The sequence below is a fragment of the Tamandua tetradactyla genome, chromosome 15 (genome assembly GCF_023851605.1).
Source record: "Tamandua tetradactyla isolate mTamTet1 chromosome 15, mTamTet1.pri, whole genome shotgun sequence".
Classification (NCBI taxonomy): Eukaryota; Metazoa; Chordata; class Mammalia; order Pilosa; family Myrmecophagidae; genus Tamandua; species Tamandua tetradactyla.
The window spans coordinates 44,795,043-44,820,834 of NC_135341.1; the positions used below are offsets into that span (position 1 = coordinate 44,795,043).

Below are 25,792 nucleotides of genomic sequence, written 5' to 3' on the forward strand. Positions count from 1 at the left end.
CCTGAAAGACCACATATTTACCCAAACAGATGTCCCACAAAGAGACAGACTGATGGTTGCCTAGGCTTTCTCCTTGGCCAATCAACTTCCCATAAAGCCTAGTCTCTCTTGAAGCTAGAGAGTGGGTATGGACCTAATCCTGGCCAAGGAGCCTGAGGGGAGTGTGCAATGAGTGGGTTCTGGGATAGGGCGTCTTCCCCAATAAAAGGAGACACGTGAGGAGATATTCCTTACGTCCTTGCCAGCTGATGGGGTTCTGTGAGAACATGATATTCAGGGTAGCAGCAGACATCTTGCAATCATGAGGAGTAAGTTTGAGGAAGAAATTCAAAATACTAAAGATAGCAAAGCAAACAGCTAGAAAACACTTTGGTCCGTGAGGTCATTGTTGAGCTGCTAAATTAACCCTGGAGCTACCTCTTACAGGCATCACCCTGGCAGGGTCCCTGCCCTCTGAGCTACGTGGAGGCTGGTCCAGAACTCTCCAGAGTCTCTTCTAACCCTGCCATCCTGGGATTTGGGGGGTGCTGGGGCCTTTGGGAGTAGGGCTGGGACTAGACTGAGGTAAGCAAGGCACTCGCTCTGGATGCAAAATTTAAAAGTGCAAAATACTCACTAATCAGAATCAAGAATATATATTTTAAACATTTTATTGTGGTAGCATTATATACAACATGAAAGTTTCCATTTTACAATTAAGTGATATGAATTACAGTCACAACATTGTACTATCATCATTACCATCCATTACCAAAACTCTTGCATCACCCCAAACAGAAGCACTGAACCCATTGAGCAAAAACTCCCCATTTCTCCCAACCCCACCCCAGCTCCTGGTAACCCATAATCTATGTTCTAGCTCTAGGAATTTGCCTAGGATAAATGATACTTTAATGCAACATTTGAAAAATCAAAATTGGTGCAAAGGTAGTATAAGTAGAATTCTCGCCTGCCAAGAGGGATACCCGGGTTTGATTCCTGGCCCATGCAATATTCCCCTCCCCACCTCCCAGAATAGTTCAACAAATAGTGCTGCCATAACAGGATAGTCACATGGAAAAAGAATGACCCACCATACAACATACAAAAAAAAAAAAATCAAAATTAATGCAAAAACACGATGAACAAAATATCAAAACTTTAAATTGTCCCAATATATGCTACAATGTGGATGAACCTTGAAAGCATAGGTGAAAGAAGCCAGAAACAAATGGTCACATATTATATGATTCCATTTATATGAACTATCCAGATAGGTAGATCCATAGAGATAGAATGTGGCCTGGTGGTTAATAGGGGCAGCAGGATGGGGGAATGGGGAGCAACTACATAACAGATTTGGAGTTTCCTTTTGGGGTGGTGAAAATGTTTTGGAATGAGACAACAATGTGAACACACTAAATGCCATGAAATGGTCACTTTCAAATGGTTAGTTTTACAGCATATGAACTTCACCTCGACAACAATTTTTAAAATAAAGAGAATCAGTGTCACTAATCAGGACAGCTCCTTTGACACCTCACACTGGGCATGCCCGATTAATCTCATCTATAACAACCCAGATAATGGAAGAGGCAGGGCTCTGGGATTTGAAGAACTGGGCCAAGGATGGGCCCTAACACTGATTTGCTGGCAGCTCTGAGCAAGTCCCTTTCCTTGCCTGGACCTTGGTTTCTCAGTCATGGCTAGGATAGCCCCTGACTCGTCCTCCTCATCCCCATGGCCTGCCGAGGTTACTGTCCCTCTTCCTGGGAGCTGTGTTTCCAGGGCCATTGACTCCTGGCTATTAATATCTCAGCCATCCCTGGCCTGATCAGGGTGTTTAATGACTGCCAGCTGTGGCTCCAGCCCCCTCCCCCGGGAGAGATAAGACCAGTTCCTGTTCCCACATGGGGGGAGCCGCGGAGAGGCTGGGTCATGGCTAATTAAAACAGGCCCTGGGTGAGCAGTGGGAATGCAGGGGCTGAAGCAGAAATTCTCTCCCCACCCCTGCCCACCAGATGAAGATGCCTGGAGATAGAGACTCCCTGAGCCCCCTCTGTTCCTTTCCTACCCACAAAGGGGCCACCCTGGTCTTTCCATCCCCTTCCCGGATCCTATTCCCTTGAGTCCTGATTCCAAAGGCCTTGGGACTTCTCCTCAGCTGTCCCTCAAACACTGCATTCAGCATGCTCCAAAACAAGCCACCATCTCCTCACACCTGCTCTTCATTCTCACTCGGATGAAGGACTGGTTGCTTTTCCTAGGCCTACTCCATGCCCACACTTACCCCCTCAGTCTCATTTATGATGCTTTCACTGAGTTCCTGCTGGAAAGGAACCCCCCACCCCCGGTACCTGATCACCCCGAATAAGGCGCCCCTGGCACTCACGATGTTCCCTTGGGACCCAGAGACCCTACCTGGTCCTCAGAGACCAGGTCCTCAGAGATGTCTCCTCTCCTGGTAAGCTGCTCCACGTCCTGCCTGCTGACAGACTGGCTGGTCTTCGTAAGCAAACTTTGTCCTGGAGTGTGGTTGTCGTTGCCATCGATTCGGTGGTGTCTCTCTGCACCAAGGCCGGGGACTCGCTTGTCCTTGCCTTCCCAGGAGAAGCCCACCCGAGTTAACTGGGCTTTGTCCTCGGGGACTGGGGTCAGGACTCAGTCAGGGGTTGGGTTTTAATCTGGACAAGGGCTAAATCCTAGTCTGGACAATCAGAGGTAGGGTTTGTCCAGGGGTCACGGTGTGCAACAGGGGTCAGGGTCCCCAACCCTGAGACCAACGATCCCGTGGCCTCACCATTTCCCTCTTGTATCTCACTCTGAAACAGAGGTGAGGAGAAATACCTACGTGGGTGTCACTTGGCCTCCTGGGGAGGGGACTGCCGCCTGGTGTTTGGGTCTCTAAAGTTAACCTCAGAGAAGTCTTTGAAGCACCCACCAGGTGGCGGTAGAGATGAATTGGCCTCACCTGACAAATGCTCAGCAAGGTACCCCTAGGTGCTGGGGGGGTAGATGTAGCGGACGGGAGGAGTCCCCCTCACTCCACCTCTTTTCCCAGCTTCAAATTTGCACCCACAGCCTCTGCCAGTCCAGCCTGTGCTTCAGGGTCTCCCCACCCCTGAATACTCATCACTGGGCTTTTCATCTTCAGCCACTTCCCTGGTCAGGGTCCTACCTATGTCCTCCCTTTCATTGCCCATGTGTTGGATCTCTCTGCATCTCATTCGTTCTATATCCTCTTGGATTGTATATCCTTCCCCAGGGATCTCTGCTTTACCCAGAAATCATGACACACCAATGGTGGGATTTCAGGCACCATAGTGGATGCGTTGGGTTCATCTTGATCTGGGGGCCCCACTGGGCCTTCACATAGCTTAGACAGCTCGAGGGGCTCCTGATCTGAAAGTCAAGGTGCTACCCTTTCCTCTGCAAACACCCCTTCTAGGATCTGTTGGCTCCTCCTGTTTGTGTTTCTCTCCTACCCCTCTCACTGTCCACCAGCCTGGGCTCCTCTCTGGAAAGGAGCCCCTCTAGTTCTCTGACCTAGTTCTCTGCAAAGGCTTGATCTTCTGTGTCTCCCATGCCCCCTTCCCAGATGGCCTGGGGCTTCCCCCTCCAGCCACTGTCCTTCTTCCTCTGAGATCAGAGGTCAGAGCAGGTAGCAGAGCTCTCTGGGCAGCTCCAACTTCATTAGCTACCCTAGCCCTAGCCAAGAGGGCTGAGAAAAACTCCCCAGCAGCTCCTTTCCCTACTGGGCAGGTGAAGAAGCTGAGGCCCAGAGAGGGGCAACTACCTGCGCATGACCTCAGAGAAAGTCTGAAGCAGAATTGGGGCTAGGTCTTCTGGAACTTACAGAGGAGTATGAGGGGGAACAAGGTCTCTTGACAGCAGTTCAGGGAAGAACTGAGGAGGGAGGTAATGAAGAGGGAATTCAGATAGGGTGAGTGACGTACCCCAGCTGGGTGTGAGGTACATGGACATACTTCCTGTCCCCTGTCTCTCACCCCTCCATACCTTGGAGTGCCAGGGATGCAAGATCCTTAGGGCACAATGGGGAGAAGTCCCTGGTTCTCCAAACCCCTCTGCCCAGCTCTCCACCATCAGTACCTTCCTGAAACTGGAGGTTTCTTACTGGTGGTTACAAGATGCTGTTGGCCTAGGATGGGGGTTGGGAGCTGAGAAGGCTCTCTCCAGCAGGCCGGAAGTGGCTGAGGTCACGGCTGGGGGTATTGCCTCCTTCCCTATCCTACAGCTGTCCATACACAGGGAGGGGCATGGAGTGTTTCTAAATCTAGATGGAGCTTGCTCACCACTTCTGGATATGCTGACAACTGATCTGACATTCTCAGTCTCTCTTATCCCTCCCTTGGCCTGACCATCCCTGACTTGAGCCTTTGCAAGGTGCAGGGTTGGCGCTCTCATTTAGTAATGGGTCCTGGGAAGGTACTTAACAAGATAAGACTTTGAAAGAGCTTTGCAGGTACATCTGAGCCTTTAGGAGACCATTCTGGTCCTTTTTTGCTAGCTTGGCATCCCTCTCCTGCAATTGCACACAAAACACTCTCCTTGCAAGTTTATAGGAAGTGAAACCCAAACGGGTCAGTTCCATCAACAGCTTTGCTGACTGATATCATCTACTTTGCTCTATTGTCTCTGTTCCTAAACTTTTCTGATAGTTGTTTTGTCCCTGCTCACTCAGTTGTTTGGGTAACATCTGTGCTGTCCTCTATCTACCTCCTCTTGGCTGAACTCTGGGCAATGGTGACATGGTCATCTTACACCCCATTTGTTCCTTCTTCGCAGGAATGACCTGAGGCCTTCGAAAGGTTTATAACATAACCATCTCTGGGATCACAGACAGCTATACCAGCTGCTTTGTACTGATCCAAGAATAGGTCTGCCATCTCTTGACTGGATTTAGGGGGTGGAGAACATGAAGGCCTGGTTCAACTTCACAGCATTAAGAAAGGAGCCCTGTGTAGGCACAGAGGATACTACCAAAAAAGATGTGAACTGAAGGTCCTTGGAATTGTGTGTTCTATATATGGAAATGTGGAATTCCCGCCTGAAAGCAGGGTGGGGGTGAGGGTGGTATCTGGCTTCTGTGATGTTTTGGACCACCCCCTCCTTGAGGTGAAGGGAGATGGCCACAAATTGGAAGCAGGTCCCCATTTGGGGCCATGTGGTAACATCAAACACCAGGAAAACCAAGCGAATTCAACCCAACATTTATTGTCACACAAGCCTATTTGCAGACTTGAGGGGATCTTCTGGCTGGGGGTTGGGGTTGGGTAGGAAGCTCGATCCTGAGCAACAGTGAGGCCACAGGAGTGAAGGGAAGACAAAGGATGCCACGACCTGTGGCTCTTGTCTAGATGATAACATGGGCTGGAGGACTCCTCAGCCGCACTCCAGGGAACGTGGGGCAAGGGTGGGGATTCAGGAATGATGGCCATAATATCCGTGGTGATACAGACAACCCACTGAGAAGATCCAGCTTGTTACAGTTTACAAACAGCAGTTAAGAGTCTGTGCATTCCCATCAGACAGATCTGAGTTCAAATCCCGCCTATGTGGTGAGGTGAGGTACCCACTCCCGTCAGTTCTAGTTTCCCATTCTATGAAACAGGGAGAGTAATTCCACCTTGCCGAGTTGATGTGGGATAATGTTCTTGTGGATGCACAGGTCCGAGCCTGGTACAGCAGAGTCAGATCATGGGAGGGCCCTCAAGACAGACCTTGATTCCTGCTGTTACCATAGCCCGTAGGGATGGGGAGGGCTGGTGCCATTCTCTCTGCTTGACAGTGGAAGCCACCAAGGCTTACAGCGCATGCATTGGTAGCCATCTCCTCACTTTCCAGAAGCTCTAGAGTTCCTCAGTCCTCAGGTTGCATTTTTCAAGCCACAGCTATGGTTTGGGACCCGCCTTGAGATCTCCAACTCCAAAGTAGTGGGGCCTAGGAGACAGCAGTGCTCACCAAACCAAACCTCCATGTCTCCTTACAACCATACTCACTCACCTTGAGGAAGTGGCAGCTCGGATAGCTCAGGAGATATTAAGGGGCGGAGCCAGAATGAGAGTATGCAAATTCCCTGCCCTTGATGGGTAGAAGGGGCTTTTGGAGGAGGAGTCTGGTTAAAAATTTTTCTTCCCGGGAATGAGCTCTCAGATCTCCTGCCACATAGAAACCACTCCCTCATCTATGCACCCTACTCTCCCCAGGCAGGCGGAAGAGCTGCATTCTCCAGGGGGGTCCGAACAGTGACTTCGGAGCCAGAGCTGCCTCTGAGCCCAGGATGGTGCTGGCCGCTCCGGGCAGGCCTCTGCTCCAGGTGCCGCCTAGGTTGGGTGGGGGGGGAGGGGCGGGATGAAGCCCCTGGGCTCCTAGAGATCAGACCAGGGAGACTTCGGCCTGGAAGCTGGAGGAGCGGCGCTCCCCGGGGCTGACACGGGTCAGCATGGAGACCTGCGTACTGTACGTGGCGCCGGTGCTGCTTCCCGATGGGTGCTGGTATTTAGGGTCTGACTCCAGGACGCCCTGTTGGTGCCAGCGCCGCCATTTCCTCCGCAGCTCCGCCTGCACCTGGGAGAGTAGAGTGTAGTTAGACCCGCCCCTCCTGGAGCTTCCTCCGCTGCTGATTGGACTGCCTCCTATTTAGGATGTTGAGCCAGCCAATTATATCCTATATTGGGAGTCTGATTTGGGAGATCCGAATCTGTTTTGGGCGTTGCCCAGTTGGGATCTGCTTGGACTTAGAATCAAAGCGTCAGAGAATGCAGTACCGGCCAGTAGGGGGATGCTGCCTGGAGGTAGTCTTCCATTCTTTCTTCCCATCTCCACCCTCCGCCTCACTTAAGCTCATCCAAATGTATTTTTGTGTTTTGTAGCCAGGGCTCCACAGTTGTTCAACCTTCACTCGCTGCCCCCACCCCTCCCCACTCACCCTGCACACAGCCATTTAACTAGATGCTTCTCAAACTCTGATGTGCACAAGAAGTTTTGTCAAAATGCAAATTCTGAGTCGGAGTCTGGAGTGGGCGCAGAAATCTGCATTTTTAATATGAGATCAATCTGATGCTGCTGGTCTGAGGACCACTCTTGGAGGAGTAAGGTACAACCATTCTCCCTGATCTGCACATATCTCATCAGCGTTTCTGGGCCCTGGACCCTGTTGAGTTCTGTTGTCTGGCCCCCAAAATCTGGGAGGGGCTTACCTCACCATTGAGGAAGCAGTAGAGGACGGCCACCACAAAACCCTGGGGAGAAAGAGGATGGGGAAGGTGAGGTAGGCAGACCCCAGGAGCTCCCAGTCCCATACCACTCCTTGCTCCAGCCCCTGTGTTAAGCATAGGGCTAGGTACACAGTAGGTGCTCAGGCAGTGCCTGTAGTAACAAACAGGTTGGACTCCAGTAGCAGGGTGGCCAAGACCCCAGGCTGAATTCTGTCAAAGGCCAGGGAAGAATGCAGCCTTAAGCCAACAGTTCATACCTGGAAAGAACCCAAAATGAGCTCGAAGACCATTTTCACTTCAGCCTTAAAGTTGTCAGGGAAGAAGGCGAACATGATGTAGTGCACCCCAAACAAGGGGATCAGCAGGAGTGTAGACTTGGCCAGCCTCCTGGGGAGAGGAGAGGGGCAGGCAGTGGATATGTGGCATGTGCAGATATGATAGGGTCTAGTGTAGGGGCAGCTGGGGCTGTAGGCACAGAAGGGGGAGACAATGACTAGGATATATGAAGATGGGCTGTTTGCTCTGGTAAACCTTAGGGCTGCATGTGCCTATAGTGCATTTACCCTCATGACCTCCCACCACTCCCCACCAGCCCTCCTAGCCTGGAGGGAAGCATGAGAGCGAAAGAAACTTCCTCTCTTCTTACCCCTCTGGAGGAGAGAGGAAAGGCCAGTGCTGAATCCTGAGGATGACGTACAGTGGTGGGATTTCAGGCTTTGTGGTAGCTAATGGGAAGATGTTCTAAGGCAGCAGGAGATACTGAATCCCTTTCTTCTACTCTCAGTTTCCCCTCAGTCTAGTGGGGTAAATGTATACTCAACATGGCCAAATTACAGAAATAGGGGTCCACTGAAAACTCGCAAGTGCTTTGGGTGCGATAAAGTACTGCGCATCCACAAAAGACCAATTCTCCACTCAGAATAAGGACTTCTGGGAAGGAAGCCTTTCTAACTGGGGTGCTGACCACATATGCCCAGGGTTGCTTGGGAGGGTGGTGGGCACCCAAGTTTGTATCTGGATACCCAGGGTCAACCAGTCCTGTCCTTGTCTTTGGTTTTTCTGCTATGTACACTTCTCCAGGGGCCCCACCTTCTCTGGGACTGCTACCGTCCCCTCCCCACCCACTCCCCCACACTAATCCACATACTCTCAGCATACTCTGAAGCACTAGCTCCTCCTTCACCAGGCTTGTGTGCTTGGCAGGGTCCACTTTAACTCCAAATGACTCACCCCTTCCCATGGAGCAGAGCTCATCCTGGTTCCGGCCTCCAAGCCACCTGACCTTATAGCTGGTCAAGGCAGTGTGAACTCATAGTCCCTGGCTGGGAGAAGTCTGGGGGAGAGGGGTGTTTCTGTTTCTATCTCTCCTGTCCTGGCAGTCAGCCCATGGAGGCCTAGCCCTGGGCAGGGCTGGAGCAGAGGAACTGGCCTTGCCCTCTACTCCCTCCTGGACCTGGTTCCCAGTCAAGCCAAGATCCTGAGCACTGCCCAGCCCTCCTTGGTGGCACACCTATCTCAGGCACCTGATGCTAACAGATAGTGACTCTCTTTAAATTGAAGGCATATGGGGAGGTGGAGAGTGGGAGCTGACAGCACCCCCATCCCCTACCATAGGGAGCTCCATCTCCTACTCCCCTCCCCCTTTCTGCCTGCTAACAGCTGTTCCGTTTCCATCTCACCCACGCAGAACTGGCGATGACCAACTCCCTTTGCCTCAGAGTCAGGCTCTTTTGAGTGTTTTACATTGGAGTGTTGTATGTTGGAGGAAAGGGCCCCCAGGCCAAGGAGAGGATGAGGGTGCCCAGGCTGGACTTGCTGCCCTTCAACAGACTGCAGACCCCCATAAGAAAGCCTTCCTTTCTTAAACAGGAAGGGAAGCTCTGCCTACACAGCAGGCAGGAGAGAATGCTGTCACACCAGGAACACAAGTCTTACTCTCATCAGAGAGAATCACAGGATTCCAAAATAGAATCCTAAATCCCTCAGCTCGTGACATTCTAGCCAGGAATCTTTGAATCACAGCAGAGACCCTCCAAAGAGATACCAGGGGCCCAGAGTCCCAGGCCTGAAAGGCCTTTGTGTGTTGCCCAAGGCCTGTCTTGTCTGCCCAGCTCTGATGATCAATGCAGACCCCTAGTCCCACCCTTTCCCCATTTTTGTGCTTCTTTAGCTCTGCCGACAAGCCTTGTAGCTCCCATGAGAATCTGCCTGTCTCTCCAGCCCTCCAAAGCCCAGAGAACGGCCCCCGCACCTTTCCAGTTAAGGCTTCGGTGTCCCCCACTCCTCACCCATGGGGATGTGCTCCCAAACCCTCTACGGGGAGGAAGATCATGTCAGTTTCTTCCTCTGTAAAATGGGGCCAGGGTACCCTCATGGGCTGAACCAGGCTGTGGGAGTGGAGGTGGGTAAGAGAATGTGGCTTTTTGGTGATCCTGGAGGTTCTGGGTTGGGGAACTGCAGGGGAGTATGGTATCATCTGGTACGGGAGTGCCCGGGGAGCCAGAGCTCGGGGCTCACACTCACGAGTATGGGCTGCTGTCACTCTTCCTGACATCAGGGGGACGTAGCTTCTGAACCAGGATTCGGATGATGCAAATAAACAGGATGAAGTTCACCTGGCGGGTAGAGGCCATGGATGGGGGGTCAGAGAGGGGAGGCTGGGATGTCCAGACGTCTTGGCTGATGGCCTTTTTCCCGGTTGCTGCTGCCCTTCCAGCTTACTTCTGCTCTAGGTCTGCTCCCTCTGATCCTTCTTCACATCCTTGAGGACTGTACCTACCAGTCCATTTTTTGCTTGTCTAGAGGAAGAACTGACGGGGACAGGGCTGGGGTTGGGAATGGTCTCTGATGTAGACACTAATTTCCTGTGTCACCTGTGGTAAGTTGTTCCCCCTGACCTGGGCCTCAGTTTCCCCATCTCTCAGTGACAGGAGGAAGCCTTACCAAGATGGAGGCGATGATAGGGGCCTTTATGATCCACCATAGTGGGGAGCCAATGGTGTCCCAGCACCTGGGCATTGCGTGGTGGGGGAGAATGAGAGAGGTTGTCCTCAGCCAGAGAAAGTCAGCAGGACAGGCATCCTCCCAGTTGTCCCCAGCTCTGCCTCCGAACCCCTGAGACACCACAGGCCCAGAGTCTTTTACCTCCCCCTCCTTCCACATCACCCTCCAGCCACAGCTCTCCCTTTCTGGATTAAGTGCTTTGGTTTTTCCACCTGCCAAGCCTGTGTGGCCTCATCATCCCATCCACAGGATGTGCCCCAAGTGATTTCAGCCAGGGGGAGGGGCGGGTGACACTCACCCATCATTCTCCAAATGGATCCTGACGATGGTCCACACCGTGGTGAATGTGCTGGGTACTCCTGTCAGGGCCACAAGAGAGAGAGAGAAAGAAAGGAGAGGGTCCGGGGAGCAGAGGGTAGAGGGTACAAGGGGGAAATTTAGAGGAAAGTGATAGCCAGAGCGAGGGAGATGAAAAAGGGTGGGTTTCCAGGGCTGCCTCCTATGATTGCATAGGTTGTTCACTGTGCAAAGATGCTTCACTGACGGGGATGGGCTATGCCTGAGAGGCTGTGTCCACCCAGAGGGAGTCTTTTTCTAATTTCACCAAAGGCTTCTTTAGAATAACAGTGGCCCTGTGTGTTTCAGGGACTGAAGGGGGTTGGAAGGATGTTTACAGAACCTGTGTGTCCCACACATCAGCTCTAGGTATAGCTGTAGCCTAAAGGCACCTGCCCCAGGGTTAGACGTTTGGGGGAATTTTATCAGCCCTGGGCCAAGAGCCTTGCAGACAGGACATGTGACCATGCGCCCCTCCCCCCACCAAAGTGAGCTCCCCAGGCCCTTCCCCCTTATTCCCCAGACTGGTAGCCCTCCCAGGTACCATACCCCAGCCGATGAGTATGTACCCCCAGAAGTACTTTCGCTCGGAGAAGAAGGAGACGGCGAGCAGGGTGTGTAGGTAGAGGCCCTCCACCAACAGCCAGAAGAAGTTGGCCATAACACAGTACTGGAATAAGACCACGGCTGCCTTACAGCCCACCTGCAGGGAGAGATACAAGGAAGGGTCTCATTGGGTTAGTAGGGGTCCCTTCCTGCCCATACCTCTGTTTGGGTGAGGACAGGGGCACAAACAGTTGCAGTAGAGTCAACTTAAGCTCTTTGTTGTTTTGCATTATCTCCTTTTAAATATACCCAGTGGTTTTCCCATTATCCCTGATTTCAGATCTTCTGGTGCTTTGGGATACATTGGTGATTTTAATTATTATTCTATCCATTCATCATCTATCCATTTTCCCACTTATTTATCCATCCACCTCCCTACCATCCACTCATCCACCCATCCACCTATTCATTTATGAAGTTATCTACCCACCTATCCACTCACCCAACAGAAATCTACTACCAACTCACCCATCAATCCTTTTACCATTAATTCATCATCTATTCAATCTTCCTATCTATCAGTCCACCCATTTGTCTCTCCATTTATCTACCTATTCACCTAATAGACCCCCACTATTAACCTACTCACTAGAGTCATTCATCTGTTCATCTGTCCTCTCACCCATCAATCCACTCATCCACCCAACATCCACCTACCTACCCACCTAACCCTTAACCCATATGTTTAACCTTCCTTACCTTATCCATCTACCCTTCTACCTACTCAGTTGTCCATGTACCCGTTTAGTCAGCCACCCACCTCTCCCCCCATCCACTTAACCATCACCCCCTACTCCCCATCCCCACCCCACACACCTACTCATTCATCTTATGCCAATTAGGATAGAAGGTAGCTGAAAGAGGCATGTAGGAGAACTCTTGCTTGAGTTTGGAAGAGTCTCCTGAATATATAGGGGGTGGGGTGTGGACTGTGGAGTGAAACCCAGAAGAAAGTATTGAGGAGAGATGGGGCTGAGCACAGGGAAGAGGAGGAGGAAGGGGTAAGCAGAAAAGTGAGGCAAGGGAAGAGGTGGCTATTCCTCCTAGGGGCCAGAGGAGCCAGTGGGCAAGTGGGTCCCCAGGCGGCTCAGGACAATGGAGGAGTCAGAAAGCCCCCTGAGTAGGACAGTCTAGCAGTTCTGGGTGGCACATCTGGGCAGGATTGGAAGAACTTTTAGTACCTTCTGTCCCTCTCAGACACAATTTTCATTTCAGATCAAGCCAAGATGCCTATGAACGAGGACTTAAACCACCCTCTTCCAGGAAACTCTCCAGCGTCTACTTGTCCTTTAACCCAAAACAAAGGTTCCTACCCTTCCTTCTGGAAGACTTGACTTTGAGACCTCCTCAGAAAGTAGCCTGCCCTATCTTCCTAATGGTTGGAAAGTTTCTCCTCAGGTCCCACTTCAGTCCTTCCAGCTACAGGCATGTGTTCTTTCCCTGCCTTCCTCCCATTTGCTTTGCATCAAGAATAGCTCAGCTCTTTCCCAGGCCAATTATCTGTGCTTTTTTGTTGCCTTAGAAAAGCTTCACAGAGCTGCTAATGAATCAGGAAGCCAGTTTCCACAATTATTGTTAATAAATTGCTCTGGAGGTTATAGGCTGCTCCATAGACTCTGTGGCTCATATCTGATTTAGCTCCCAGATCCAGGGTCAGATCTTCTGAGGAGCCCTAGGAATGGCCAAGGTAGCTCCCTGGGTTTTCTCCTTGTTGATATGCCTGAGATTCCACTAGCATAGGGTAATTCTTTGGGGAGAAGGTACTGCTGACCCCTGAAATATGCAGTGCCTCTGGGGTGAATCATGAAGCAAGGAATCACTAAACACAAGGAATGACTGGGAACCAGGGAGGTCTCAAGCACTCTGTCCTAGATTGGGGTAGGAACTGGGGTCTAGGGGCACTCCGTGAGGCGGCTCTGAGCTCAGAAGTACTTGGAGATGGACTTTAGTGACCGGTAATGAACTCATTAGATGCTCCCTTCCATAGGAAGGCCCAGAACTGGCCTAACTGCAGGAGAGGAAGGCTGTGTGTGTGGGGATGATGCCAGATGGCAGGGAGAGGGGAAGGGGAGCAGGAGGGATAGGCATGGTGAACAGAGCCCTGGATATGCAGAGGACAGAGGTGGAAAGAATCTTGGAAATCCTTACAAAGGTGGGTAAACAGAGGTAGAGAGATTCCCAAGGTCACATGGGAAGTTAGAGTGTGGGGCTCTGATGATGAAGTATCCTGCTTCCCCCTCAGGAGAGGCGTTCCTCATTGGAAGGGGCAGGTCTGTGAGCTCCCTAATGGTCCAAGGATGCCTCCTGTCATTGGGGGGAGTGGGGTTAATGAAGCTGCCAGGTGGGATCTGGTGTAGGATTTGGTCATTCTTGCATATATATATATATATGTAGAGAGAGAGAGAGAGAGAGAGAGAGAGAGAGAGAATTAGGGGAAGAAGAGGAGATTCAGGTGACAATGAGGGAGGTAGGCTGGGTTGGGGTCCTCACCGAGCCCTCAGAGCAGTGGTCCAACTCCCCGCTGTCGAAGAGGGCCAAGTCTTTGATGAAGACAGCTGTGGCCCTCAGGATGAAGGACATGAAGAGGTGCATGTGGATGTAGTTCCGCGTGCAGTGGAGCTTCCTGCACAGGGCAGGCAGGTCTGGGAGGCTGAAGGGGCCTTGGACCCTCACCCAACCAACGCCGTCCTGGGCTTTGAGCAAGGGTGGGGCAGGGAGGGTTGTAGGCTCCGAGTATAGGTCCTGCTCCAAAAGGGAGGGGGGGTGTCCCATCTCGAAGTGCGGGTCCCCCCTCCCTCCAGGTGCTCCAACCCCTTGTGCAGGGCCGACCCTGTGGAAGACTAGGCTGAGACAGGTGCAACACCTTCAGCCACCTCCAGAAGAGGCTGGCCTGGCAGCGGGACTGGGGCAGGGCCTGTGTGCTGCCTGGCCAGCACCAGCAGAGAGGGGCTGGGAGTAACACTTGCCAGGTGTCCTTTGAGGCCTGTTGCCTGGTCTGGGCCTCACCTGAACAGGATCAAGATGGCCATGGCCACCAGAAGGGATGCAAGGGACAGGCTGTAGCCGATGGTGTAGCCAGTCTTCACAGAACTGTAGAACACTGTCTGCTGCTGCTAGAGGGAGGGGGTGAGGACCTTGGGTAGGTGGTGGGTTCACCTGGGTGCCCCGACTTTGGACAGATGAGGAGGCAGAGTACCCAGGGATCTCCAGAGAAGCTGAAAGGTCTCCTTTAGTCCCTTGACCCCCGACCCCCAAGTTTCCACAGACAGTACAGGACTGCTTCCCAGGCTGGAATGGGGGGCTGAGTTCAACTGCTTCTCTCTGCTCCTTCACAAAGGATATGTCAGTGAGGGAAAGCATGAAGACCTCGCCTGTTCTATTTGTTCATTCATTCATTCACTCTTCGATCATATATTCAGCACCCTCTGTGCCCAACTTGGAGCTTAGCGCCCTATTGGAACAAGACCACGTGCCCTTCAGATTCCCACAAGAGGCCTTCATGCTGCGTGGCCATGGAGGCACGTAGGAAATGTGGGATGTTAAAGACCTACTATGGGGCTAATTTCCCTTTTGCAGCTGTCAGGGGCTGGGTTTAGCAAGTTAAGGGCAGGGCAGAGCTGTGCCTCAAGGGCTTCTTGTTTGGTCCTCTTTCCTGATGGTCTCCTCGGGGACTGGACAAGGCCCCTCCCTCCCTCCCACCTCCTGTATCCTGCCTGACAGCAAGTGGTTAAGAGGGATTAGGGGAATTAGGGCCTGAGGCTCGGGTGGGTTTCAAAAGCCTCTGAGACAATTGCTGTCCCATTGGGAGGAGTGGAAGCCTCATCTGAAAAGGTGTCTCAGGGGTGGGGCAGATACCATCTCAGATAGACAGACATAAACACATGCATTCCCCCACCAGAGAAGTGAGGGTGTTTCTAGCTGAGGGCTCCAATTATTCTCCAGCTTCCCCTGCCACCTCCAGGCCTGAAGCAAGTCTCTCATAAAGCAGTAGGGTGGCCCAGCCTGGGGGGTGGGGGCGGGGTGCTGCTTCAGCATTTGCTGCTCTGGGGACCTTCTCTTGCATGCTATACTCACAAAGCCCCTCATACACCCTGTCGGTAGGCAGCCAGAAGATGACCCCCCAGAAATGTAGGTTTGGAGAGGGAGGAGGCTTGGGGAGGGCAGATCCCAGGAGGTCTGGTTCCCATACAGACAGCAGCTCAGCCCTTAATGGAGTGGGTGAAAGGAGCCCAGGAGGCCAAGGTGCTCAGGGGGTGGGATGGGGGTGCGCCGAGGCCCACCTCGTCCAAACTCAATGCCTTGCTATCAAAGCCACAGGCAACAGGATAGGGGCCAGGCTCCAGCTGTGTCCAGCCCTCGTCGGTGCAGCTGCGGCTCACGTTGAGGCCTGGGTGGAAGGAAGGCAGGGGCAAGGAGAAGAGAGAGACGTCGGGTTGGAAACAGGGCCCATCCCTAGAGTGGTCTGTGGAGGCCCTGCTGTCTCTGTCTGGGCACAAGGCAGAGAACTTGCTCCACTTCCACCCACCCCTTGTGCTCCCGGGCTCCAGCTGCCCTGATCCAGACAGACAGAACATCATGGAGGAACCTGGGGTAGGGAGAAGTCCCTTCTGAGCCATTGGGGGACCCTCTGACACAGGTGACAGAGGAATCCTTGTCATGGGTTAAATCTGACCCCAGGTACAATATAAACTCTAATCCTTGTCACACTAACTTACACCGGATCTTTGTTATAGAATGATCACTGACCATTGCCACTTGCTGAATACTGACCCTTGTCATAGATGGAGGCTGGACCCTGGTGTCAGAGAGCCAGGGCCACAAGGGTGCTTGGGAGCTGGTGTAGTGGGTGGATTTCTTTGTTCTGGGGGTACAGAGAGCAGCCCTTTGGTTGTGGTGTGGGGCACAGACCTGCCCAGCCCTTTTTGGTCATCAGACCTGTGGCCTGTGGGTCTTGGTTGCCAACCCTCACCCCCACTCATGGGTTGCAGAGGTGCTGCTGGAGGGGGACCAATGATGTGGGTATTTGTGGAGGTTGGAGGGCACCCGATAACGGCACAGAACTGAAATCTTCATAAGTGGGGGAAGTATAAGGGGGTTCCTGGTAGGGAAACATAACCAGGCCAAGGCATGGGAGAGAGGTACCAAGGAATACTGCATTGCAGGATCTTGGGCAGCAAGTGGGAGCTGGGGCTCCCAGGCAGCTAGAGTCCCGCCATCCATGGAGCCTGGGGGGTCCGTGGTTTTGTAGCAGAGCTTCACAAAGGGACAGGACTATGCAGAGGGCATGTGAGGTGAGGAGTGCTACCAAGAGTCCCCACTCTCCAGCCCTGGGGAGGTACTCTCTCCCTTGAGAGGGAGGGAAGGGGTTGAATAGACAATGAGTAACCCAGAGAATTTCCCTCCCATTATCTTGGGACTCACAAAAGAGGCACTTAAGTCCAAAAGAAAGCTAGCCAACCAGGCTAATTGGGAAGGGAGGGGAGAGAAAAGGAAGGAAGAGAGGGTGGAGGAGGAGGTGAGAGAGGAGAAGAGGTAGGAGGAGGGAAGGGGATGGGAAAGAAGTAGGGGGAGAGAGGGGCAGACAGGACAAGGAAGGAGGAAGGGAAGGAGGAGAAAGGGAGGAAGGGGGAAGGAAAAGGTGAGAGAGGGAGAGGAGGATGAGAGGAAAAGAAAGGAAGGAGTAGGGAAAGGGGAGGGAAGAAAGATGTAGGGAGGGGAAAGAGGATGGGGTGAAGTGAGGAAGAGGGGGAGCAGAGGCACCTGTTCTGGTTTGTGGAACTTATGCCGGGAGAGAGACCTGCAGGCTTTATATGGGGTGGGGTGGGAGCCGAGATGGGTCCTGAGGTCCCTGCTCTCTTCCTCCTTTCTCACTGGTACTGCCATCACCATCAGAATCCACACTTATCATCATCACCATCGTTACCATCATTACTATCATCACCACCACCATCATCATCATCTTACCACTACTAGCATCATTCGCATCATCATTCCACCAGCACCATCATCACCAACACCATCATTGTCCCCGTCAGCAGCAGCAGCAGCAGCAGCAGCAGCAGCAGCATCACTTTCTTGACTACCTTTACCATCAGCGGCTTCCTCACCACCATAATCACCAACACTGCCATTGTTAGCAGTAGCAGCTCCCTCATGACAAGTTTTGAGAACTTTTCATGTGTCAATGCTGTGTGCACTTTATGTGCATGATCTTATTTCATCCTCTCAACCATCCAAAGAAGAAGGTAACTCTATTTCACAGTAAAGAAGCAGAGACTCCAAGAGGTTGGTCACTTGCCCAAGGTCACACAGAGAGGAGAATTGTGTTGCAGGATAGGGCAGGTTCCCAGAGTCTTCCCAGATAACCTTGGTCCTCATCTGCACTGAGGACTTGTTTCCAGTGTCCAGATGCAGGGTCAGAGGAGGAGATCAAGCTGTCCTGTGAGCTCAGGGAGAGTGACTGGCTATATGTATTTAGTTGTTTCCAAACTTTGCCATGGGCCTGGAATAAACCAGGTGATTCCACATTCATTATTTCTGTAAATCCTCCTGGCTACCCCACTTTATGGGTGAGGAACTGAGGGATAGCTTGCGGGAAGGGAAGGGACATCTAGGAAGAAACCATACAGAAATTTGACCCTGGGCTGGGTCTCCTACCATTACATAGCTCCTGGGCAGGGCAGAATAGCTTTGCTGAGGAAGGGGCATTGGGCTGGGTCAGCTTCCTGCCTTGGAAGCCTCTTTTCTGCCCTTACTTCCCATCCACACTGTTGCAAGAGGCTCCCAAGACAGGAGAAAAATCTCTAGCTGCCCTCCTACTCAGCCCAGTTGGCTTCTATCATTGCAACCAGAGGTTGGTCTGGCTAGGATAGCCTTCAACCCTCCTGCCTCTCACCCCACCATCACCACCCTGCCAAATCCCAGGCCCTATCTAGTGCTGAGGGATTTACTGTGGGCCCTGAGGCCATGCTCACCTCCCCCCTCCTTTCCCTTTCCTCCACGCCATCCTTACTCCCAACCCAGGATGTGCTCCTTTTGGAGACCTGTTCCTGTACAGGGCTGGGATAAGTGGAAAATGGAAGCAAGGCAAAAAACAAGCCTTGGACTTTGGGCTCCCCACTCACCAGAGTGATTAGGACTCAATGAGGCCAGGCCCAACGACAAATCCTGGTATCATGAATTATACTAGTGAGCCTGGGTAACTCATCAGTGTCCACACAGCAGCTTCACATGCCATTAATGCATTAAGGCTAGAGACCAGGGGTTATCATCAGTCCTACTAAGAAATGGGGATCCCAAGGCTAATTGAAGTTAAATGGCTTATCCATGGTTGCACAGGAAGGAAGCAGCAGACCTGGGTTGCAGGCCTGGATCAGCCTGATTACAGACCTTTCTGAGCTCCAAACAGTGGCTGAAGGGTTCATCTTCAGAGCTGGGTGGACTCTTTGAAGATCCCTTGGACCCTGGCCCGGGCCTCAGAAGAACTACTCTTGAGGAGATCTCAAAGGCAATCACCATGGGATGCTGAGAGGCAGCCAAGAGTCTCTCCCCAGTCTTTTGTGTGTAGACAGGGATGTAGGAGAGCAAGGGACTTTAACCCTGTGCTAGGAGGGAAGGCCCCACATTCTCCCAGTCTCCTCCCATTCTTTATGTATCAGAAAGCAGTCACAGTCCCCTGGCAGCTCCTCCCCAGGGCTCTCCATCTCCTGAAAGGCAGCCCCTCAGTAACTGGAGCCAGAAATGGGGGAGCCATTTTTCTCCTCCCTTCCATCCCTCCCCATCAGTCACCAGTCCTGTCCCAGCCTCTTCTTCCTCAACAATACCTTCCTAGGTTGGGCTATGGTCTCATCTCCCCTGGATTAGGGAGGAGCTGATGGATCTCCCTGCTTTCCTGCCCTCCCCAACCTATACCCCACCCTGAGATGGCAGATGGCAAACTTCTAAGGTTAGCATCAAACTTTCTTATTTATGGCTTCATGATTCAGGTGGCAGAGGGATCCCATAGATCCAGCAGACATGTTATATATGTTGAATTGTCCCAAACAAAATACTTATCTTATTTTCTATTCTTAAAAAAAAAGCCTATAGAATATGTGAAGGTAAATACACTCCAGATAAAGATATACAGGCCACGAATTAAAGGAACAGACCACTAGGAACATTTTAGTAACCTGATGAACATCTCTTGCCTGTCAAGATCTCCTCCCCCTTTATTCTGACTCAGGTATTTTACCCAGCTTGGGTACATGACTTCTTTCTAACCTTCTATGAGTCTTTATCTTCTATAAGCTTTTCAGTTTTCCCAGGTCCCTGCCAACCCCTCTGGTGTCCAGGGAGGACAATCTTTCCCCAGTCCCATTACCAAGAGGGGTAGGAACTGGGATTGACATCCTGCCCTGGCCTTCCATCACTTGCAAACTTCCCTCTTTGGAACTTGAAGTCACTTGCTCATATCTTCCTCATCTAGTTGCCCATGGAACAAATTCTCTTTCCTTCATCTTTTCAGCCCCCTGGCCCATAGTCTCCTGTTTCTCTGTATCATTTTCAGGAACATAGGTTTTCAAGTGTGGCTGTATAATTGGTTCACTGTATAAAGGTGCCTAATGATGGGTGATGGGGGCTAAGAAGACCCAACTTATACTCAGCTTGCCACTGGATAGGTTACAGTGAAGGGTGGACTCCACCAGAGGAAGAAGCGTCTTTTTCTTGTCTACACAAAGGCGCCCTAAGGGCTCCTACTGGCTCTACTGTGACTCCAACATCCTAGTGATAGAGTGGTCAGGGTTGGTCCAGAGGGAGCCCAATCTGATGCGGCCTTACTTTGGTGAGAGCATCCCTCTTTCTCAAGGGTTAGCCAGATGGTGAGCTGGAATCCAGGTTTGCAAATGAAGGAGGCACCTTAACACATTTCAGCACGGACAGAAGGAAGAGCTATCAGGGAGGAACCCAATTAGCAGGCCCTTCCAGGAATCCCAGAGAAGGCTCTTTGCCAGGCACCGGTGATGGGACACTCTACAAGACCTGCCTGAGGAAGTCATCTCCAACCCGCCCAGGTGCTGGGTTCCCTTGAATATGGTACTGTTTCCAGCTCCTTGGGGAGGGCAGCCACCTCCCCCCCAACCCCCTCCAACCCCCTGCTTCTGATCCAGGTATTTTAACCAGCCTGTGTAGAGAAGGCATCAAGATTTTTCCATCATGGCTGAGGTCACAACACTGAGCACTGGGGGGCAAAACTGGCCTGGTCCATCCCCTTTCAGTCCACCTCCCATCACTTTACAAACAAGGAAACTGAGGTTCAGAGAGGAAAAGCCATGCAAGAGTCTTTCCACTCACTTGCTGCTCATCTTATGAATCCTTACCGAGGCTCTGTTCCCCCTCAGTCCTTCCCCCTCCCCCAGAGCTTATCAAATCAAGGCCTGGTTGGGGGCTCAATTCCTCCCTCCCCTTTGCTGGCTCCTCATGCTCACTCCATAGGCAAGTACCCCACTTCTCTCCTTTGCCCTAGAGGAAACCGTTACCGTCTCTTGCCTGCCTTGTGATTAGGTCTTCCTGTTTGCACTTTCTGAATTCTTTCTTCTCACAGAAACCAGAGCTATCAGTGCAAAATCTAAATCAGATTGTGTAAGTTCCTTTCCTTGAGACCTTTTCCCTCCAGTGGCTTCTCACTGAACGTAGGGTCCTCAAGGCCCCCCTACATGGTCTGGCCTAGGCACCGATCTCTCATTCCTTACCTCCTTTCCCTGAGCAATCTGCCATGGCCTCTGCCTTCTTGGAGTTTTTCTTGAATGCCTAAACCACAGGCTATTGATTCCCTCTGTCAGTTATCTTTCCCATGTCATCTTTGGCTGGAGGCCTCTTCCCACCTGTGTTCGTTAGATTCAGTTGTCTACTTGGCCAGGTGAGCATACCTAGTCTTGTTGCTGCAGACATAAGCCAATTGTATGTGAACCTCATCTGTTGCTAATTACATCTGCAGTCGGCTAGGAGTGACGTTTGACTTAACTGGCTGGTGCTTAAATGAAAGAACGCAACGTAGCACAGCCTAGCAGCTCAGTATTCCTCACCTCAGCACTTACAGCTCAGCCCAGGCCTTTGGAGATGCAGAAAGAAGTCACCCCGGGGAAAGTTGTTGGAACCCAGGGGCCTGGAGAGAAGACCAGCAGAGACCATCCTGTGCTTTCCAAGTAAGAAAGAACCTCAGTGGAAAGTTGGCTGCCTTTCCTCTGAAGAACTAACAAAATAAATCCCCTTTTATTAAAAGCCAATCCGTCTCTGGTGTGTTGCATTCTGGCAGCTGGCAAACTAGAACACCACCCCAGGTCTTTAGATGGCAGATGAAGCATCATCTCTTCCACCATTTATGATGCATTTGTTTGTTTTCTTACTAAATGTCTCCCCATCTAGAAAGTTAGCTCCCTGAAGGCAGACAGCCTGGCTGTTTTGTTTCCCGTCTGCCCTCCCTACTGTGTTTTGCCTAGCACAAACAGTAAGGCTGGTTTACTGCTGGATACTTGCTAAATATTCACTGAATGAAAGAATGATAATATATGCTGTAAGCCTCTTTAATTATTCAATAGCAGGAAAGCCCACTTCCTAAACAGACTTCACCTTTTCTGCCTTATGTCTAAACATCCATTTAAGCAGAACATGAGGTGAGTAAGCAAAGCCAGGTGGCAGTTCTGCAGAGGCTGGCTCCACGCAGCGAATGCCTGAACCATAACCAGCCCAAGACAACTAGAATGTGGGGGCCATAATTTAATTAAGTACTTGTCAGTCAATCAGTTAACAATTGCTGGGCAAATATTTAGTAAGCCCTTCCCACATGCTTATCTTTTTGTGAAGAGCTAATCAAATCCCATGACTCCTTCAAAACCCCAATTGATATTGCCTCCTCTGCCAGGGAGTCCCTCCTGCTTGCTCCAGCCCCTTTGACCACTTTCCTTTGCTTTTCCATTTTCTTGAGGGGTGAATTCCCAGTGTAGCTGGCCCCACTCATGCCACCCCAGCGCTCTCCCTTCGACCCACGGCTCTTACCTTGACTGGGAGAGAAGAGTGTGAAGATGAGGGGACAGGCCAACACGACCACCTGGCCTCGAGGGGTAGCAGGCCAGCAGGTGAGATTGTCCCACATCTTGCCACAGCCTGCGGGGTGGAAGCAGAGGACACTTACCAGGTGCTTCCAGTCCTGGGGCACCCACTCTCTTCCTTTTTCTCCCCCAGTATCTCACCCCAAGGAGCCACCAGTCTAAGGAGGAAGAAGAACTCCATTCAGCCCTGTAAGGGCCCAGCCTGAGAGGCAAGGCATGGCTCTGGCTCCATTGTCCTCAGAGAGAAATGGGCCACCCCTGAGAGTGTTTTCAACAGTGGTAGGGCTTTGTTTGTTGCAGTGGCTGGGAGGCCTCATCTGGCATTTGGTGGGTGGGTGCCAGGGATACGAGGCAGGCATCCTGGATGGTTCTGAGCAATGATGAATTGTCCAGGGTTCCACATGACTTTCCAGTGAGTCACTGGGCATGTGTGTAGGTGAAATTCTTGTGTAATGACCAGAGCCTAGACTCTTACTCCATTTTACCTGTAAATGCAAAGTACTTATTGCACAGGTTTAACAAACACAGGGTTTTCCAGGAATGCTACTAAAGGAAGTAAAGGGAGAGAAGCCTACCTTGTTTTTGTTCTCAACTTTACAAACAGTTCAATGTTTTGGAAAGGCATGTTACCAGTTGCAATGCTGCCCTTGATAACTGAGTCATCGATGCAACCCACTGTATATCTCAGTCTGATTTATAACTCTCACATTCCCAGTAGTCATATTTATAGGCACAGCCTTCAGACTGCATCTTATCTTCTAGTGCAGTCATGCCCGAACATGTACATAGTATTTTATTATGTTACTTTCCTTTTTGTTTTTCTTTTACATTACAGTTAAACATGTATTTTTAAAATATATGTGTGTTACCCTGAATTTTATTTTAGGATAGTAAAGGAGGTATTAGAAAATATTTGTTAGAAAAAAAGGAGTATTGGGTTCCATAGGGTAATGAGTGTATTGGGGTTGAGCTAATTCTTTGGGAATCTTCACAAAACTCATGAAGCCACAGATACCCCCCAGTCCAGTTAAATTGTGAACTGTGATTTGGGGGGTTAGGGGGTGAGTTCAGAGAAAAGCCTGCATCGCAGGTTGCATTCCCCTCTGTATAGCTATTACCCCTGCAGTGGCCTGCCGTGGGTGTGTGGTATGTCTCTAATGGGTCTGCTTTTGATAGGTGGATGCAAATGCCATGGTTTTGACCATTCAGGGTCCAGGTGCCCCTGAAGTACCAGGGATAATCTGGGGCCCCTGCACTGAGGGAGGTTAAATGATCTTTTTGCAATCCTGCGAGTCCCATAGGTTTGCTCAGGAAACCCAACCCCTGAGCCAAAGTCAACGCCAGCTCAGCCCAGCCCAGCTCAGCCCAGCCCAGGTCCGAAGGTTCCCGAGTTCCCAAGAAGGGGGCCTGGGAAGAGAAGGTGGAGGGATGTCCCCACTGGAGGAAGAGCTGCTGGTCTCTGGGTGTGAAGTGGACTAGTAGGGTGGAGAAGCATCTTTTGGGACTGCAATGCCAAGGAGGACATCTGCTACTTAGGAGCCAGCTAGAGCACACAGCCTCCCTCCTTTCACCCCAACGGGTCCTGTGGGCTTTTGCAGTTTCTCTCTGGCTGCCAGTCTCTCCTCCGTTCCTGTGCAGCCTCCATGGAGGCCACCTAGGGGCCTTTCAGGCCAAAGTCTGCTTGAGGTTCAAGGCCTTGTTAATAAGATCAGCAGGCACTTGTAGAACCCTTGTATGTGCCAGGTGCTGTTCTAAGCACTTGAAAGGAATAACTTATTTAACCCCTCTATGTTACAGAGGAGGAAACTGAGGCACAGAATGGTCAGGTAAGTAGCCCAAAGTCACATCACTGTTGAATGGTATAGCTTGTTCATGTGCTCTCTCTCCAGCAAACTCTTCCCATTTCTCCTTGGTCTGAAGGGCTCTGTCTCCTTTCTCTAGGAATTTTGCTGCCACTGGATTTTGTTTACCAATCTCTGAAAGTTCTGGGCATTCCGTACTTTGTAGGCTGGTTATTAGGTTTGGGTCCCATCAGACTTGGCCACTCTCTGAGTCCCCAGCTGCTGGCATAGGTTGGGGAGTGGATTTGGGGCTGGGTCTCTGGTCATGTGCTAGACCTTTATCAGAGGTGGGACAGAGGAGAGGGAGACCCAGCCCTATTTTTGGGGAGACCACACTTGGCCTTGAGGGACCTCAACTCATCCAAGGCTGGGCTGTGAACTGGTGTTTGAGAACAGAGCAGCAAGCAGGGCAGTGCAGGAGAGAAGAGAGGCCAATGGGGACACAGTTAGGGAAGCTTTTTGCAGGAGGCAGGAAGAGGCCAAGAAAAGGAAGCCAGCCATGAAAGTGCTTGGCACCTGGAAGTTTGTTGTCCTGGGCTGGTCCCTGGGAGTATTCCCTGTGTGTCTGCCCCAGGAATGTCCCATACCTCCATCACACATGTCACCAGGCCCACAGAGACACAGGGTCCGGCCTGGCTGGGTGTGCCCATTGGGGGCTGCAACCCCAATAGGAAAGCCCAACTTTGAGCCTGGGGTGGGAGGTGGTGAGGCAGCTGGAGAGGGGAGCTCTGCTGTGTTGTCTTATCAAGGTGTAGGAACACAGAGATGTACATACTGACAAAAGCTCCCAGACACATGGAGTCTGACACACATGCACACATATATACCTGTATACTTACCTGGACATGGAAAGACCACAGACACAAGCAAACACAGGCCCAGAGAGACACACCCAACCTATGGAGACATATATGCATACAGCAGACATGTCTGGGCATACCAAACATAGACAGACACACTCCCACCCCAGATATAGACACTCACACTGACACACACACATGCTGACACACAGAGACACAGCACACCAAGTCTAGGCATGTCCAGTCTTAAGCAGACACACAATGATCACAAAGACACCCAGAGTCAGACATGGAGCTGCAGATCCCAGACATACGCACAAGGCCCCAGACAGACATGGACTGGGAGCACATGAACACACACAGAGCCCCATGCCAGGGGACGGGCAGATCCATAGCCCATAGCCTCATACCTTTTCTCCAGAGACAGGGTGTTCACCCCAGACAGGTAGGCACCCTGTGCCAGCAATGACCTCACTGGGGTCACCAGGGCCTGGGAGGCCCTGCAGTGGAGCCTAGAGTCTGGGGTCTGGGCCTCACCTGCTGTTGGGGTCTGCTGAGGCCTGTCTACAGCCCAGTCCTGCCTCCCTGCCCTGGTGGGGTGGGGTGGGGTGCATGGGCAGCAGGCAGGCCCAATCGACCCTTGACCCAGGCCTCAGTCTCAGGGGGGTCATCCCTCCTTGAGACCTGGGGGAGGCAAAGCCCATCCATGAGGCTATACCCACGTATGTATGAGGCACGGGGCAGAGAGACTGGGTAGCAGGGCCAGGAAGACAGAACCAGAAGAGGTGACATAACGCAGTCTTATAAAGGTGGGGGGGGGGGCGGGGAGCGGGCAAGGTGTGAAGATGCTCCTGGGGAAGAGCAGGTCTGTTGCATCACTTTGAGCTCAGCCTTGGGGAAAT

The 25,792-nt window shown here is 51.7% G+C and overlaps 1 protein-coding gene across 6 annotated transcripts in view; it reads right to left on the reverse strand.

Annotated features, from left to right (window-relative positions):
* Window positions 1-5,196: 5,196 nt before the first annotated feature.
* VIPR1 (vasoactive intestinal peptide receptor 1) overlaps window positions 5,197-25,792 on the reverse strand; it is a 31,786-nt gene continuing 11,190 nt past the window's right edge. For 3 of the 6 annotated variants that reach the window (XM_077129694.1, XM_077129692.1, XM_077129693.1), the window contains exons 3-13: window positions 22,197-22,304; window positions 15,443-15,549; window positions 14,169-14,272; window positions 13,653-13,785; window positions 11,106-11,259; window positions 10,519-10,579; window positions 10,161-10,227; window positions 9,741-9,832; window positions 7,475-7,604; window positions 7,200-7,241; window positions 5,197-6,567 (exon numbers count right to left, since the gene is read on the reverse strand). In XM_077129694.1, coding sequence (XP_076985809.1) covers window positions 6,376-6,567; window positions 7,200-7,241; window positions 7,475-7,604; window positions 9,741-9,832; window positions 10,161-10,227; window positions 10,519-10,579; window positions 11,106-11,259; window positions 13,653-13,785; window positions 14,169-14,272; window positions 15,443-15,549; window positions 22,197-22,304 — 1,190 coding nt within the window. In that variant the 3' untranslated portion in view covers window positions 5,197-6,375. Of the gene's footprint in view, window positions 6,568-7,199; window positions 7,242-7,474; window positions 7,605-9,740; window positions 9,833-10,160; window positions 10,228-10,518; window positions 10,580-11,105; window positions 11,260-13,652; window positions 13,786-14,168; window positions 14,276-15,442; window positions 15,550-22,196; window positions 22,305-22,390; window positions 25,554-25,792 lie in introns of those variants that run through there. The other 3 variants (XM_077129696.1, XM_077129691.1, XM_077129695.1) reach the window with 2 other exon arrangements.